Raw genomic sequence first — 16,988 nt, forward strand, 5'->3', positions numbered from 1 at the left:
TCAAGGGTCGTACCTTCGTGCTCAAGGGTCGTACCGTCATTCTCAAGGGGCCAATGACAGACAACCTTTCCACCACTATTCTACAACATATGTTGTCTACGTCATTATGTAGGAACAACCAATGAACACATCACAACAGGTTGTACGGTTGTGATCATATTCCTGCGCTCCTCCTGTTTACTTTTCATAAGACTTTTTATAAGACTTGAGATGAGCTTTGCTTCCCTGGGATCCGGCGTCGATATATCTCGCCTTTCTTACCAGCCAGTGACAAGGCTAAGGCAACAAGGTGCTCCCAGGTCATAGCCACCTCGGGGGGAGAGTAACACAGACTTTAAGAAAAAAGATTAAGATTAATTATGGCTCCTTAGCAGGTCATCGACCTGCCTGACGCCTCGTGAAGGTGCCAATATTGTATGAGGGAAAAGACGATAACAGGAAGGGAGTTCCAAGGCTTCGCTGTACGAGGTATTATAACGGTCAAGCCTCGTGTGACTAGTCTCTGCATAGAATCTATGGGAAGAAGCATCCAGGATGCGTGCCACGGGTACCTGTCGTGGCCAGGGACAGCTCGCGAGAAGCCAGCAACATCATCACGGCAGCCGGAGAGGGATGGTTGGTGTGGGGGAGAGGTGATGATAACTGGGGAGGTGATATCAAAGGTGGACGACTTCTGACTTGACTCTGGTTAACAAAGGTGTGGAGGGAAGACCACAGCAACCCCAGATATGGGAGAGAGAGAGAGAGAGAGAGAGAGAGAGAGAGAGAGAGAGAGAGAGAGAGAGAGAGAGAGAGAGAGACTGCTGCTGCTATAAGCAGAAATGAAAACTTATCGTCAACCAGCTCCACTGGACATGGTGTATCATGCTGGCAACATTAAGGTGATCATCAGGTAACACAAGTGTGATACTTGAGGCGACAGAAGGGTATCAGACTACATGATCATTTTATGATTATATTCTTGTAAAATCTTTTCATACTTATAAATTCATTTACGCCAAAAATACAGTTATTACAGTTATCAAAAACATCTGTGACAAAAGGAGCTATCACAAAAATACAATTATCACAAAGTGGTGTTTCTAGCAGGATATAAAACACTATTATAGTCTCTGAACAATGACTTGAGGGAGCTGTTCATAATGCGACATTAAGTACTAAAGAAAGACCTTGTTAAGTTATGAACAGAAATGCCTGCGTTATCATACGTTCACGTTGTACTTCGTGGTAATGTCTTTTTAGTGTGAATCAACTCTGCTCACCTACTCATCACAAATCAACAGAGTTTCAAACTTTTACGCTGACTGGATTAAACTGAAGCCGAATCTCTCTCTCTCTCTCTCTCTCTCTCTCTCCTCACATGAATTTCCCCAGCTACTGAACAACGTAAATTAGTAGTAGCTAAGACTAAAGGTAACTTTTAAAATCAATATTAACGTTTCGCAGTCAGGTCATCTGAGACACTGCGTACCGTATGGGACTACGCTTCTCATAGGCTTCCCAGAGACAACAAGATCTACGCAACGCCTGACGCCACCAACTCCAATTTAGGGCAGCGACATCGTGTCTTCAATGATGTCAATGAATGGCGTTCTCCTTAGCACCGGGACTGAGGCGTACTGCTGGAGCAGATGACAGTTGAAGTTGTGCGACTCGGAAACATCAGCTTCATCAGCAACCACCACCTTCTCTTCTTCCTCCCCCTCTTCTTCTTCCTGCTGGGGGACCACCTGAGGTTCTTGCTGCCTTGGTGGTGGTGGTGCGTTGCAGACGTTGCAGGGCCAGTCGAAGACCCGCGAGAGAGGCGGCCCACGTCCAGGGATCCAGATGGGCTCCGAGGTGGCTGTGGTTGGCAAGGGGGTGGTGGTGGTGGTGATGGTCTCAGCCGATTCTGTAGGTTCCCACTTCTCCGACAGCAGTGGTTTCATCAGCACTGGGGCCGGCTTGGTCTCTCTCACCACCACTGGCTCGTAAACGTTTTCTTCGTCGCGTCTGTCCCGCGGAGGACGTAAGCAGTCTTGTACCAACACCACTAGGATCTGCGGAGGTAGAAGACGACAATGACATGACCCAGGTATACTTACAGCCTAACTTGAATTGATTCTAAGCGACAAGTCATAATTACACTGGCTAATCTGGTTACCGTATTGATATAAACTAAGCATATACTGTAAGTGACATAAATATTCCTCTTTTAAGTTTATGGGAGAAGATGACCTACGTTCGTAGCTTATTTTGAGGGCAGGAGAACATACTTATGGGGTGACTTAACAGCGGATGTTACACACACACACACACATACAAAGCTTACCTGCACAATGACCTTTAAAATGATCCAGATGATAAAAGCCGCGATGGACAGAATCAGTATTTCTGGTGTCTCAGTACAAGTTTCCATGGCTGCTCTGCATTCACTCTGGTTCCAGTCACACGCAGGAATATAATGTCCAGGACCCTCGCCAGTAGGGGTATATAAAGGCGCCTGGAGCAGTGTTTCCCTCGCTGACCTCTCCACACTAATGCCCTGACCTCAGGCCAATGGTCACTGGTGGGCATCTCGGGGAGGGAGGGAGGGAAGAGGAGGTGGGACATGACCTTTGCATCTGACGGACCAATAATATTGTTTCTTTCTGACGTCATGATTATTCTGTGGTTACTTGTTCATCTTTTTCTATGTGATTCTGTTCTCTTATTCGTCTTGTTGAGGTTAGGTAATTATGATATGACTTGAGAATACTCGCCTTGAAATGAATTATTTCCTGTTACCCATTGCTCGCTTTGAACTTAATTATTTGCTGCAAATAGATACTCGCTTTGGATTAATGCTTTCATCTAACTGATACCCGCCTTGGAATCAGTGATTATTTATTAATCATTACTTGTATTGAACATGATGTATTGCTCTTAATCATATAGATAGAAATATACGAAACTCCCTTGATTTATAAACAGAAAATCGAGGTAAATAAGAGAATAAATCACAAGACAACAACACGTTCCAACTGTGGAACAGGAAATGGTTGACCTGGGGAACACGGAACGTTGAACTGGGGAACACGGAATGGTTGACTAGAAGGAATAAGACGACTTGTAAGGTCTACTACCACTGCACAGCTTTGGGGCTACAGCATATCCATATCTAATAAACATGACCTTAAAACATTATATAGTTCTTCATTTAAGTTCAAAGCATAACAGCGGTGCGTACATTTGATAACAAAGGCTTCGACGACAAGACATTTTTTCCTTTAAGTGACCGGTGTCATACGTCTTATAACAGTTTCCAAAGAATATTTGTTTTGAGTTACAGCTGCAGGAGGTAAGTTGATATTACATACCAGCTCAACTTAGTTCATGACGAGTTGAATGTGGTGTAGAACCGAGTGTAGTTTACCAGAAATTCCTGAGGTAATTACGAAGCTGTGTATCAACAGATGTGAGTTTAGTTACTTGTGACTTAAAAGACTTACTAACGTGTGTGTATGTGTCTTTAAGTCCTAGGACTTGACTTTCTTTAAGTCCTAGGACTTGACCTTCTTTAAGTCCTAGGACTTGACTTTCTTTAAGTCCTAGGACTTGACCTTCTTTAAGTCTTAGGACTTGACTTTCTTTAAGTCCTAGGACTTGACCTTCTTTAAGTCCTAGGACTTGACCTTCTTTAAGTCCTAGGACTTGACCTTCTTTAAGTCTTAGGACTTGACCTTCTTTAAGTCTTAGGACTTGACCTTCTTTAAGTCCTAGGACTTGACCTTTCCTCATGAGACTAAGACCTGAATTCTGTTGAAAGTGATGTTCACGTGTTTCAACATACGCTCATTCCTGACTAACTGTGTCTTCTGATTACCCCACAACCACATCAGGTTTTATGCGAACATTATGCGGGTACGTGTACACGAACAGGTGGCCCGGTGCAGGTAATGTGACCTCACCGAACAGGTGGAGGTGACCTGATGCCAATTGTTTCTCAGATGACCTCAGGTGACCTAACAGCCACCCACCCCTCATCCGCCCCGCTTGACCTGACTGTAAACTCCCTTACCTCCTCCACCCAAATATAAAGCAATATATCTTTACCTTCAAATCATCACATGAAACATACCAGACATATATTCTTTCTTCTTCTTTTAAACTATTCGCCATTTCCCGCGTTAGCGAGGTAGCGTTAGGAACAGAGGACTGGGCCTTTTTTGGAATATCCTCACCTGGCCCCCTCTGTTCCTTCTTTTGGAAAATTTAAAAAAAAAGAGAGGGGAGGATTTCCAGCCCCCCGCTCCCTCCCCTTTTAGTCGCCTTCTACGACACGCAGGGAATACGTGGGAAGTATTCTTAATCCCCTATCCCCAGGGATAACCAGACATATATACACGTATATATATATATATATATATATATATATATATATATATATATATATATATATATATATATATATATACACAGGGCTCACAATAACCATATGGTGATAGTTATTACACAACGAGTGGTTTTCTGCAACTGCAAACGAAATCACTATTAATAATATTGAGAGGGAATTATGTATCACAATTCATCATGACGCTTCATAATGAGATAGGAACAGTTCAGAAGGTAATGGATTACCGTCTCAGCGAGCAATAAGTATTCGAGAAATAGCCGGTAGCCTTATTCATAGTATCTCAACGGACAATGATCTTTGATGTATATATTCTATACATTCTAAGTCAACACAGACGTGTACTTGGGATCTACATTCCATAAGTTCTGTACCAAATATTTAGACGAATATTACAATATTTCAAATCGGTATTGGTATTTCTAAAGATCTATCAGTTCAATTGAGGGCAATCACCTGACAAAAATTTTTTTTTAAAATCATTTGAGTATCTGTGTCATGTCTCTTTGTGTAGTAATATTACCCATTCCAGTATCAGTTACATGGATGGAGAATGAACGTATTCCCTTTAACACCGTTGGTTATTCTCAAGTTCATTTAACATCTCGGATAAATTTGGTTACAGTTCTACTGGGAGACTTGCCTGGTTGGGCAGGACTAGCAATCCAAAATGTGGCCGGTTGATCCCTTCACTAACACTCTCTCTCTCTCTCTCTCTCTCTCTCTCTCTCTCTCTCTCTCTCTCTCTCTCTCTCTCTCTCTCTCTCTCTCTCGGCAATTAAACTCTCTCTTGTCTTTCTTGATAGCCAACACCTTCTGGAGATAACCTCGTTACAGGCCATTAGGTCTTCCGTTCTCTCTCTCTCTCTCTCTCTCTCTCTCTCTCTCTCTCTCTCTCTCTCTCTCTCTCTCTGCTCTGTGTAAGTCTGGATCTGTGTATCGTCAAGAAAGATACACGAGGAGGAACGTGTCTGGCAGCAGCAGAACCCACCAGGTCTTTGTGAGGTTAGGTAAGAGGTCAGGTAGAGATGTCAAGGCCTACTGGGTTACCCAGCAGGTCACCTCCCTAACGGGTCAGTCAGTACCTGTTGGATCACCTCAGGTCATCATCCCAAATGGGTTCGTACCTGCTCTGTCTCACAGAGGGTCACTACTAACAGCACTGTACTTACTACTCTCTAATTACACGCTGATAAGCTAACTACAGTCAAAAACATTGATCATATCCTGCTCATATATATATATATATATATATATATATATATATATATATATATATATATATATATATATATATATATATATATATATATATATTCATATTATCCCTGGGGATAGGGGAGCAAGAATACTTCCTACGTATTCCCTGCGTATCGTAGAAGGCGACTAAAAGGGGAGGGAGCTGGGGGCTGGAAATCCTCCCTCTCGTTTATAATTTTCCAAAAGAAAGAACAGAGAAGGCGGCCAAGTGAGGATGTTTCCTCAAAGGCTCAGTCCTCTGTTCTTAACGCGGGAAATGGCGATTAGTATGAAGAAAATAAAAGAATATATATATATATATATATATATATATATATATATATATATATATATATATATATATATATGTATATATATATGTATTATTAACTTACGTTTCTGTTAGTTTGCCTGAAGTGATAAACGAAAGACCTCGTAGTTATGCTTTCATTACTCTCTTATCTCATAGTTAAAACATTGGTACACATTACTTCCTAATTATAATCTGTTAAACTAATATAAATTCCTGAAGTTTCAGAACGACATTCCGTAACATGATTAAATTCCAGGCAGAGATTAATAACGAAATTTGTGCCTTCCTAAGGCACGGATAGTGGAGAAACATCAGTTCACAGGAAAAATCATATGATCAACGATAATTGTAAGAATAAACGTAGAATAATCATGATAATGTTACTAATGATAATTTGAATTATTCACCCAAATTATTAGGGATTACAAGCATCAACAGGCCAATGGGGGATGCCTTACAAGTCTGTTTATTATAACGGGAGAGATGAGGAACAGAGATCAGTGTGGTGAGGCACAGAGGCAAACAGACGACATAATGAGAAATACTTGTAAACTTTGTAAGTAAGTAAGGAGGCGGACATAATGGCACACGTGGACTTGAAGCGAAGTAAAGTGTCAAGTTTGTAGTGGTGCTTCCAGCTGCTTATTTGGTGTATCATTACTTTGCATCATACGAGGCGAAACGTTTGTCCAGGAGGTGGAATACAAAAACGTTTGTTCAGGAGTTTGAGTACAAAAACGTTTGTCCAGGAGTTTGTATACAAAAACGTTTGCCCAGGAGTTTGTATACAAAAACGTTTGCCCAGGAGTTTGAATACAAAAACGTTTGCCCAGGAGTTTGAATACAAAAACGTTTGCCCAGGAGTTTGTATCCATTACTACGAGAGTTCCAGACATATGTAGCCTCACAGATCCGCACACCATTCTTATCTTCCAGTATCATGTTGTCCTGGAAGGGTTCCTCCATCCTCCTCCTGCACAGGGTATTGCTGCCTCCTGATCTCTTAAAGATGGCGAGTCTCTCTCTCTCTCTCTCTCTCTCTCTCTCTCTCTCTCTCTCTCTCTCTCTCTCTCTCTCTCTCTATCTATCTATCTATCTATCTATCTATCTATCTATCGATCTCTGGGAGCTACATCTACTCATCACTCACGGTCAGACAACTGACTCACCGCTACCACTGCTCCCTCATCCCACTCGCCCCAACACACTGCTGGCTCACCCCAACCTCCTCCCCGATATTACTTTGCTCCCCAAAACCAATATGCAATATGCAGTACATAAAATGATAAACAACACCAAGCTATCAGGGGACATTAGTGTCATTTTCCCGGGAAATTATTATGTTCCCGCCACCAAAGAAATGCCAGAGGCTGGATGAAGTACAACGATGCATGATAATGTTATGCTCTGGAGATCTGCGTTATCTCATATTTCTCTCAGGATAACAATATAACGATACTTCAACCTTATGTAGTAGCGAGAGTGTTGCATGAGAAATGCTGCAGGAAGCTTGGCTTTTATAAGACGTTTACAGCATGAGTAGCGCTGCTGTAACGCCTCTCCTTTGTTACATCATTAGCACTGCTGTAACGCCTCTCCTCTGTTACATCATTAGCGCTTCTGTAACGCCTTACTCCTTTGTTACATCATTAGCGCTGCTGTAACGCCTCTCCTTTGTTACATCATTAGCGCTGCTGTAACGTCTTACTGTGTTACAGCATTATTGGCGCCGTGTAACGTGTGGTCTGTGTCCCACGCTGGACAGACGTTTGGTCTCTGAGGTAAATATCAAAGGAACATCTGATGGTCGACCAAATGAGTTTTGTGCTGCTCTTAGTGTGTCATTTCCAGCCTGTAATATGCACATGGTTATTCCTTTTTTATAAACTCGTCAACTTGGATCCTCGGCTCAGATGCTGTGGCCAAACATGATGAGAAAATATCAAAATATAGATGAAAAGTTAATTACAAAATATCGGATGTGGAGATACATTCGTGGCTGCAGACGCGCCTCTCCCGGCAGATCAACTTGAAGGCAAAATCGTCGACAGTGGCAACCCATTCCGCTTTACACGTTTACTGAGCTGAAAAGTTGAAAACGAGACGAAAATAGTGTCCAAAGCTGTGGTGTGTTGTTGGTACAACCGCTCTGGCGCGGGCGACAAGAGGAGAACTGGGGACACGTTTTTGTTGGTCCGTTGTCAACACTCCGTCAGGAGAGGACCAGGAGCTCCTCCCTCAGTGATGACCTCTCACGTCTACCTCAGGAGAGGACGCCCTAGGGTGATGGCCTCTCACGTCTACCTCAGGAGAGGACGCCCTAGGGTGATGGCCTCTCACTTCTGCTTCAGGAGATGAGAACGATTGTCTCCCCTGATGATGATGATGATAATGATGATGATGATGATGATGATGATGATGATGATGGTGATGATGATGATGATGATGATGATGCCCCGGTCTTATCAGTCTCCACTGGCTCGTATCTGTCCCTTATCTACGATATTATCTTAAGAATCTGTAAACCAATTGTCACTGTGATATCGGAGGCCATGTGGGCAGGAACCTGTCCCTGACGCTGTCTAGGGGCGTAGTATTCCACTGTGGTCTATCTGCTGTACAGAGAGAGAGAGAGAGAGAGAGAGAGAGAGAGAGAGAGAGAGAGAGAGAGAGAGAGAGACTAATCACTGCTTTAGCTTTGAGGTAAAAAATAAAAATACCTTCAAAATTAATCTCATTTCCCTCACAAATGCCTCAAAAAAAATCTCATGATTGGGTTTAGGAAGACTTACCAGATACATTCATCAATCTAATGAAGTGTGTGTGTGCCTGTGTGTGTGTGTGTGTGTGTGTGTGTGTGTGTGTGTAATCGTACCATTACCCATGATCATATATGAACCACTTGAGGCAAAAAATGATAACGAGCAACAGCGACACACAACGTAGCTCTGACGGAAGTGCCACTGACAACCAAACAAGCCAACAACCTAACACTACTCGTCCTACAACCACTCACAACCATGACCCTCTCAGCCCCGCTCTAAGGTGCTCACAACACGACATATGCAGGTGAGACTCGCGCGTCGACGTGGGGCATTCAGACGCTGTCGGGGGTCATACGACGCTACACAACACACGTCACGGCGCTACTCGTCCCTTCCTCTGGCACTACAACTGTTCACAGTGGAGGGGTTACGTCCCAGGGACCTGGTCATCCCTCCCTGAGGAAGGTGGGGGGTGGGGGGGGGCACTATTTACACGTAGATTGAAAGTTGTAAATCCTCGTTTGTTATGGACCCCCCCCCCCCCCACCTGGGCCGGGGACCGAAGCTAATAAGTGGAGAATGGGAAACTATAACTTACAAAATACAGTTGCAAATATCGGTGGTCGAGAGTGTAGGGAGCGGGGCGAGTGTGTTCCGCCTCACATAAACACGAGCAAGAAACACAAATCGCTCCCCTCAGAACGAGGAGGCAGCGGTATCAACAACCCACAGACGCCGGACAACACAAAAGAAACTTTTATGAAAGAACATTAAGGTGATGACACACTCCCCTGCTTTACCGCCGTCTGAAAACCACAGCCGTGAACGAAATCCTCAGCAACTGTGAATATAAGGAAGCAGTAAGATAATTCCTGGAAAGAAAAGGAAATCTCTGGAAAGGACATAAAACTAGAACAGCGGATCGTGTGGCCCAAAATGCTGGCCAAGAATGAGGCGAAATCTGGCGTTTGGCTCCAGAACTGTGAAAACTTTAGGAGGAAACACGAGAATGTGGCCCGTGAGACGTCTACAGTAAACCAGAGGATAGTGGTAGACTGTGGCACAGGAGACCAAGCTGTGCTACACACCACAGCTTGGTCTCCTGTGCCACACACCACAGCTTGGTCTCCTGTGGCACAAACTGTGGTGTGTGGCACAGGAGACTAAGCTGTGCACACACCACAGCTAGGTCTCCTGTGCCACACACCACAGCTTGGTCTGCTGTGGCACACACCACAGCTTGGTCTCTGCCACACACCACAGCTTGGTCTCCTGTGCCACACACCACAGTTTGTGGCACAGGAGACCAAGCTGTGCACACACAACAGCTAGGTCTCCTGTGCCACACACCACAGCTTGGTCTCCTGTGCCACACACCACAGCTTGGTCTCTGCCACACACCACAGCTTGGTCTCTGCCACACACCACAGCTTGGTCTCCTGTGCCACACACCACAGCTTGGTCTCCTGTGCCACACACCACAGCTTGGTCTCCTGTGCCACACACCACAGCTTGGTCTCCTGTACCACACACCACAACTTCGTCTCCTGTGCCAAACACCACAGCTTGGTCTCCTGTGCCACACACCACAGCTTGGTCTCTGCCACACACCACATCGTCCTCTGGTTTGCAATAAGAACATAAGAATGAAAGGAAACTACAGCAGACCTTCCGGACCACTCAACACAGCTCCTCTTTACTCCCCATCGTCAGGATATCTATATACATCCATATACATCTATATACATCTATATACATCTATATACACCTATATACATCTATATACATCAACCTGTGTTTGTATCTATCTTCCCAGTAACTTCAAAATAATAGAATCATTTGGCAATATAATCATCTCATTTACGACAGTTACCGAGCCAATACTTCCTTATATCTTAACTCCAAGTTCTATCTAGTTTAAGACCACCGTCGGTGGTTCTCTCTTATCTTGAGTCAGGCTCTCGTGTTTCCATCAACAGTTTCCTTGTTTACGGGCCAAACGTCTCAGACTTCGCCTCGTTCCTGCCCGGTGTTTTGGACTCTACGCCCTCCAATATCCTCCTTTTTTACGTCGTATTCAAAGGTACGCTTTCCTTTCAGTAATAATTGTATTACCTTTTATACTCCGTAAGACCTAAGTTAGATCCTTCAGGCTGACATACATAGACCAGAGTGAAGCATTGGATCCTCCTCTCCTTACTGATCCTCCGAAAGGCTGCTGACTGTGTTTACTGGCGCCTAAAGGGTATTGGGACGACAACTGGCCTCACAACGCCTAGGAAGTGTTCGTACCTCACAATCCAGGTCCGGGTAGACTGTCTTTTGTCTGCCAGTGTTTATACTATCCGGAATACATTCGCCACTCGTCCTTGTTCTCAACGACAGACAGTCGAATATGAAAGGCTTGAATCCTTCTTTCTAATGAGGACTGGAGTCTCTCAGCTGAAGTCTTTTCTGTATATACTATCTCTCGTGGACGTTCATGTGGAGAGAAACACGACTGATGGATGTTTCCACATAATAGTCTAAACTAAGCGACACTCACATAATAGATGCATTCTTCTTTTACCTCTTATTATTCTTCATGTTTTTTTTTTCTCCTTCTTCCCGAGGGGACACTCTCGGTACGGGAAACAGGTTTCAATTTCTTTTTACTGGAAACCAAAAGCATAAAAAAAAAAAGCACTTTACCTCACGCGTAAAAGTTTTACAGCGAGCGAAGCCAAGTACCTTCCCCCTCCGCCCCCACACACACCCTTCAACAATGTACCTAACATATGCAAAAACTTAAAACAAGAGTTGCTGAGAGTAGGACCATAAATGCATCTCTTGACACACCTCACGAACGCCTCACTACGAGTCCACGACCGATGTCACTTGCGCCGCAGTAATAGAAAGAAAAAAAAAAATAAATGACTGGCATTGTCACAGTCGAGGAACGTGAAGAAGGAGCTCGTATACTCCTCCCTCGACCTACAGGGTCGGTAAAGTTGTCTTGGGAGAGGGTTACGAGGCCATATACCAGTCCATGTATAAACCGTAGAGAGAGAGAGAGACCGTTTGCCATAGGTGCGGTAGAAGATGGAGACAGACCATGCCAGTCTGTATACAGACCAGGGTGATGGCAACAATATACCATAGGAGAACACAACCTCTTGTTGTTATAACTTGGTTATGATGGCTGAGGGCCTCGAAGTTTCGAGATAAGTGTTGTTTCCTCTGCCAGAAATCCGTACACAACCTGCAGGTGTTGTGAAGGTTGTTATGACATCCCTTGTTGCTCAGACCGAGGGAGAGGAGAAATAATAAGATGGTAAAGAGCCTATTTTGCCGCCACTTTATATAGATCTTATCTCATTACAACATGAAAGACCCGCTGGAGGGCCACTCGCTTGGCATACTGCCTCGGGTGATGACGGAGCAGACCCGGGAAAAACATGGAACGTCCAAGTAAAATAGTTTACGTACACACACACACACACACACACACATACACACACACACACACACATACACATACACACACACACACATACACACACACACACACACACACATATATATATATATATATATATATATATATATATATATATATATATATATATATATATATATATATATTATATATATATATATATATGTATATATATAAATAGAGCTTCACCAACATATCTGAACTATTTTGTGCTAACTGATAAGAGTAATCTTTCCGTCAAATCGACAGTATCAGTCCAAATGTAAATTTCTCACTGGGGTGTCTGATAGTGTGGGAAATTCAGGGGTGAAAAAATGTGTATTTGAAAAAAGAAATCTTGAGGCGATAGATAACAATAGATCAGACAAGTTATGAACACAGGAACAATAAGATGTAGAACATCTCCGTACAGTAACTTATGCATTTCATATCTTGGTGTCTCAAAACTCATTGCTCTATTAGACACATGATTCTACAATTCTTGTACATTCGTATATAAAGTTATTCAACTATGTATAACTTTCTTGTTAAATGAACTTTGATTATTATCATTATCATTATTGTTACTATTATCATTATTATTATCATTATTATTATTATTATTATTATCATTATTATTATCATCATTATTATCATTACCGTTATCATTATTATCATTATTATTATTATCATCATTATTATTATTATTATTATTATTATTATTATTATTATTATTATTATTATTATTATTATTATCATCATCATTATTATCATTATTATTATTATCATTATCATTACTACTACTACTATCATCATCATCATCATCACCATCATCAATATCATTATTATTATTATTATTATCATTATTACTGCGTGGACTTGATGAGGTAACAACTGGGCGGCCAGGCAAAACACTGCAACATAACTACACAGCTGGACGGTAAAATATCATCTAAACACAAGACGGCAAGACAGCAAGACAGCAGCAGCAGGCTGTGGAGGACAGCTGCTCACTAAACAATAGCTGACAACAGCAGCAGACGACACGGCGGCAGTGTGAGGGATGATGTCAAGCCATTAAAACAAAAGCACTGGAGAACTCAACGCTGGACAGCACAAAAGAACAGCCTAAGGTTGGGTTGTAATCGGTTGTTCTCATTGGATATGGTAGACCAGGGATCCTTGGGTGTCTTGTGGTAATCGCCTGTTTTCTCAGATGTTATGTTGTGGTGGATGTTATTGGGTTGTTAGGGCTTGAGACCTACGAACTGCTAAGGTTGTTATGGCCCTTTAAAGTCTAAGTCGTAACTACCAATTGGAAAAGAACACCTGAACATGTTCTTCAAGTGTTCAAGATTGCTCTCAGGCCATACACTCACACTGCATATATGACTCTCACTGGCAAAACTTTGGGTAACCTGTGTTATCTCGTCTATGATCGAGTTTTAAGCTTCTGAACTTGAAAATGAACTCATAAACTTGATGGTTGTGTAAGACAGATTGACCACGAGAAGGTTATTCTAACATCTGTTTCCTTCTCAGAAAAAACACAACGAAAAAACAGACAATGTGAGACACCTTAAAGCCAAGGGCTTACGTCCCTCCATCGTACAGTCTTCCCCATCATGCAACACCTGGTTGTTAATGTTGCAGGCCAACATTATGTATTCATGGGATGTTGATCACATTGCAGTGTTGGTTGTGATGATCATTTCACAGGTAATGTTTTCATAATGGGATATGACGAAATACGTTTTCCAGTACCTTAGTGTGTTCCCCCAGTACCTTAATGTCTTCCCCCAGTACCTTAATGTCTTCCCCCAGTACCTTAATGTCTTCCCCCAGTACCTTAATGTCTTCCCCCAGTACCTTAATGTCTTCCCCCAGTACCTTATGTTCCCAAGTACCTTAATGTCTTCCCCCAGTACCTTAATGTCTTCCCCCAGTACCTTAATGTCTTCCCCCAGTACCTTAATGTCTTCCTCCAGTACCTTGCTGTGTTACCCTATCAGCAGCGCCTCTCCCTCCCTCCCTCGACGCACAAGAGTGTGATCCACTAAACCAATACAGTCCAGCGACCATTTCGTCTAAGCATGACTTGACCCTACAATATTTTCCTCTGACCTCAGCAGTCGCTGACGCTGAAGATGCTGAGGAGAACAAGGCTGAGTGAACTCATCATATGGCCAGGTGGCCGTCATGGGGGCCAAGTGGCCATAATCTAGCCAGGGGGACTCATGTGGCCAAATTAACCCATCACGTATCCAAATGAGCGACCACCGTCAGGCTTAAGGGGAGGCGACTGGCTTAGGGAAGGAGGAGGAGGAGAAGTTGGCTAGGCAGGAGCCGTGGACGCCTCACTCACTCCCTCACACACTAACTTTGATCTTCGCATGCCTGACACGCGCCTCATATTTCAGTCCTTCACCCTAGGGACCAAAGTTACCAGGTTAAATCTGCAGCTCCTCCCTCCGGGGTCCCTCGTCACCCCCTGGGACATGATGAAGTTACATGAAGCCACAACTTGAGTCTTGCGTCGCCCAAGACGCAAGCCTATGCACCAGCGTTGCCAGTCTTGCGTCGCCCAAGATGCAAGCCTATGTACCAGCGTTGCCAGTGAAGTGAGAATCATCTTCTACCAGCGTTGCCAGTGAAGGGAGAACCACCTTCTACCAGCGTTGCCAGTGAAGGGAGAACCACCTTCTAACACCGTTGCCAGTGAAGGGAGAACCACCTTCTACCAGCGTTGCCAGTGAAGGGAGAACCACCTTCTACCAGCGTTGCCAGTGAAGGGAGAACCACCTTCTACCAGCGTTGCCAGTGAAGGGAGAACCACCTTTTACCAGCGTTGCCATCTATAACCCAGAGGAACGTTGTTTAATGTTATAAAACCTGTTATTAAACACACTAAACCATTGCCAAAAGTTGTCAGTTACTTAGAACTAACAGATAACTTAGAGTCTCTCCCGCCATGTAGGTTGTGATTATCCATTATAAAACCGTCGTAAATATAGACTAGATTGTCTGTTGAAAATTATTACATCTTGGGAAACATATTCAGTTGTAAGAGATCACACGATCACAACCCACGATCAGAGTGGACTGTACCATCACAACCTACAGTCAGCATAGATTGTACCATCACAACCTACAGTCAGCATAGACTGTACCATCACAACCTTCAGTCAGCATAGACTGTACCATCACAACCTACAGTCAGAATAGACTGTACCATCACAACCTACAGTCAGAATAGACTGTACCATCACAACCTACAGTCAGCATAGACTGTACCATCACAACCTACAGTCAGCATAGACTGTACCATCACAACCTACAGTCAGCATAGACTGTACCATCACAACCTACAGTCAGCATAGACTGTACCATCACAACCTACAGTCAGCATAGACTGTACCATCACAACCTACAGTCAGCATAGACTGTACCATCACAACCTACAGTCAGCATAGACTGTACCATCACAACCTACAGTCAGCATAGACTGTACCATCACAACCTACAGTCAGCATAGACTGTACCATCACAACCTACAGTCAGCATAGACTGTACCATCACAACCTACAGTCAGCATAGACTGTACCATCACAACCTACAGTCAGCATAGACTGTACCATCACAACCTACAGTCAGCATAGACTGTACCATCACAACCTACAGTCAGCATAGACTGTACCATCACAACCTACAGTCAGCATAGACTGTACCATCACAACCTACAGTCAGCATAGACTGTACCATCACAACCTACAGTCAGCATAGACTGTACCATCACAACCTACAGTCAGCATAGACTGTACCATCACAACCTACAGTCAGCATAGACTGTACCATCACAACCTACAGTCAGCATAGACTGTACCATCACAACCTACAGTCAGCATAGACTGTACCATCACAACCTACAGTCAGCATAGACTGTACCATCACAACCTACAGTCAGCATAGACTGTACCATCACAACCTACAGTCAGCATAGACTGTACCATCACAACCTACAGTCAGCATAGACTGTACCATCACAACCTACAGTCAGCATAGACTGTACCATCACAACCTACAGTCAGCATAGACTGTACCATCACAACCTACAGTCAGCATAGACTGTACCATCACAACCTACAGTCAGCATAGACTGTACCATCACAACCTACAGTCAGCATAGACTGTACCATCACAACCTACAGTCAGCATAGACTGTACCATCACAACCTACAGTCAGCATAGACTGTACCATCACAACCTACAGTCAGCATAGACTGTACCATCACAACCTACAGTCAGCATAGACTGTACCATCACAACCTACAGTCAGCATAGACTGTACCATCACAACCTACAGTCAGCATAGACTGTACCATCACAACCTACAGTCAGCATAGACTGTACCATCACAACCTACAGTCAGCATAGACTGTACCATCACAACCTACAGTCAGCATAGACTGTACCATCACAACCTACAGTCAGCATAGACTGTACCATCACAACCTACAGTCAGCATAGACTGTACCATCACAACCTACAGTCAGCATAGACTGTACCATCACAACCTACAGTCAGCATAGACTGTACCATCACAACCTACAGTCAGCATAGACTGTACCATCACAACCTACAGTCAGCATAGACTGTACCATCACAACCTACAGTCAGCATAGACTGTACCATCACAACCTACAGTCAGCATAGACTGTACCATCACAACCTACAGTCAGCATAGACTGTACCATCACAACCTACAGTCAGCATAGACTGTACCATCACAACCTACAGTCAGCATAGACTGTACCATCACAACCTACAGTCAGCATAGACTGT

The 16,988-nt window shown here is 43.5% G+C and overlaps 1 protein-coding gene across 7 annotated transcripts in view; it reads right to left on the reverse strand.

The window, feature by feature from the left end:
- LOC139766928 (uncharacterized) overlaps positions 1–16,988 on the reverse strand; it is a 166,100-nt gene that overhangs the window by 121,813 nt on the left and 27,299 nt on the right. Inside the window, exons 1-2 of one of the 7 annotated variants that reach the window (XM_071695977.1) lie at positions 2,324–2,548; positions 943–2,039 (exon numbers count right to left, since the gene is read on the reverse strand). The exons of 4 other annotated variants lie outside the window; for them this stretch is intronic. In XM_071695977.1, the coding sequence (XP_071552078.1) occupies positions 1,548–2,039; positions 2,324–2,398 (567 nt within the window). In that variant the 5' untranslated portion in view covers positions 2,399–2,548 and the 3' untranslated portion in view covers positions 943–1,547. Of the gene's footprint in view, positions 1–942; positions 2,040–2,311; positions 2,549–16,988 lie in introns of those variants that run through there. 2 more of the 7 variants (XM_071695976.1, XM_071695978.1) reach the window with 2 other exon arrangements.

The sequence above is a fragment of the Panulirus ornatus genome, chromosome 58, assembly GCF_036320965.1.
Source record: "Panulirus ornatus isolate Po-2019 chromosome 58, ASM3632096v1, whole genome shotgun sequence".
Classification (NCBI taxonomy): Eukaryota; Metazoa; Arthropoda; class Malacostraca; order Decapoda; family Palinuridae; genus Panulirus; species Panulirus ornatus.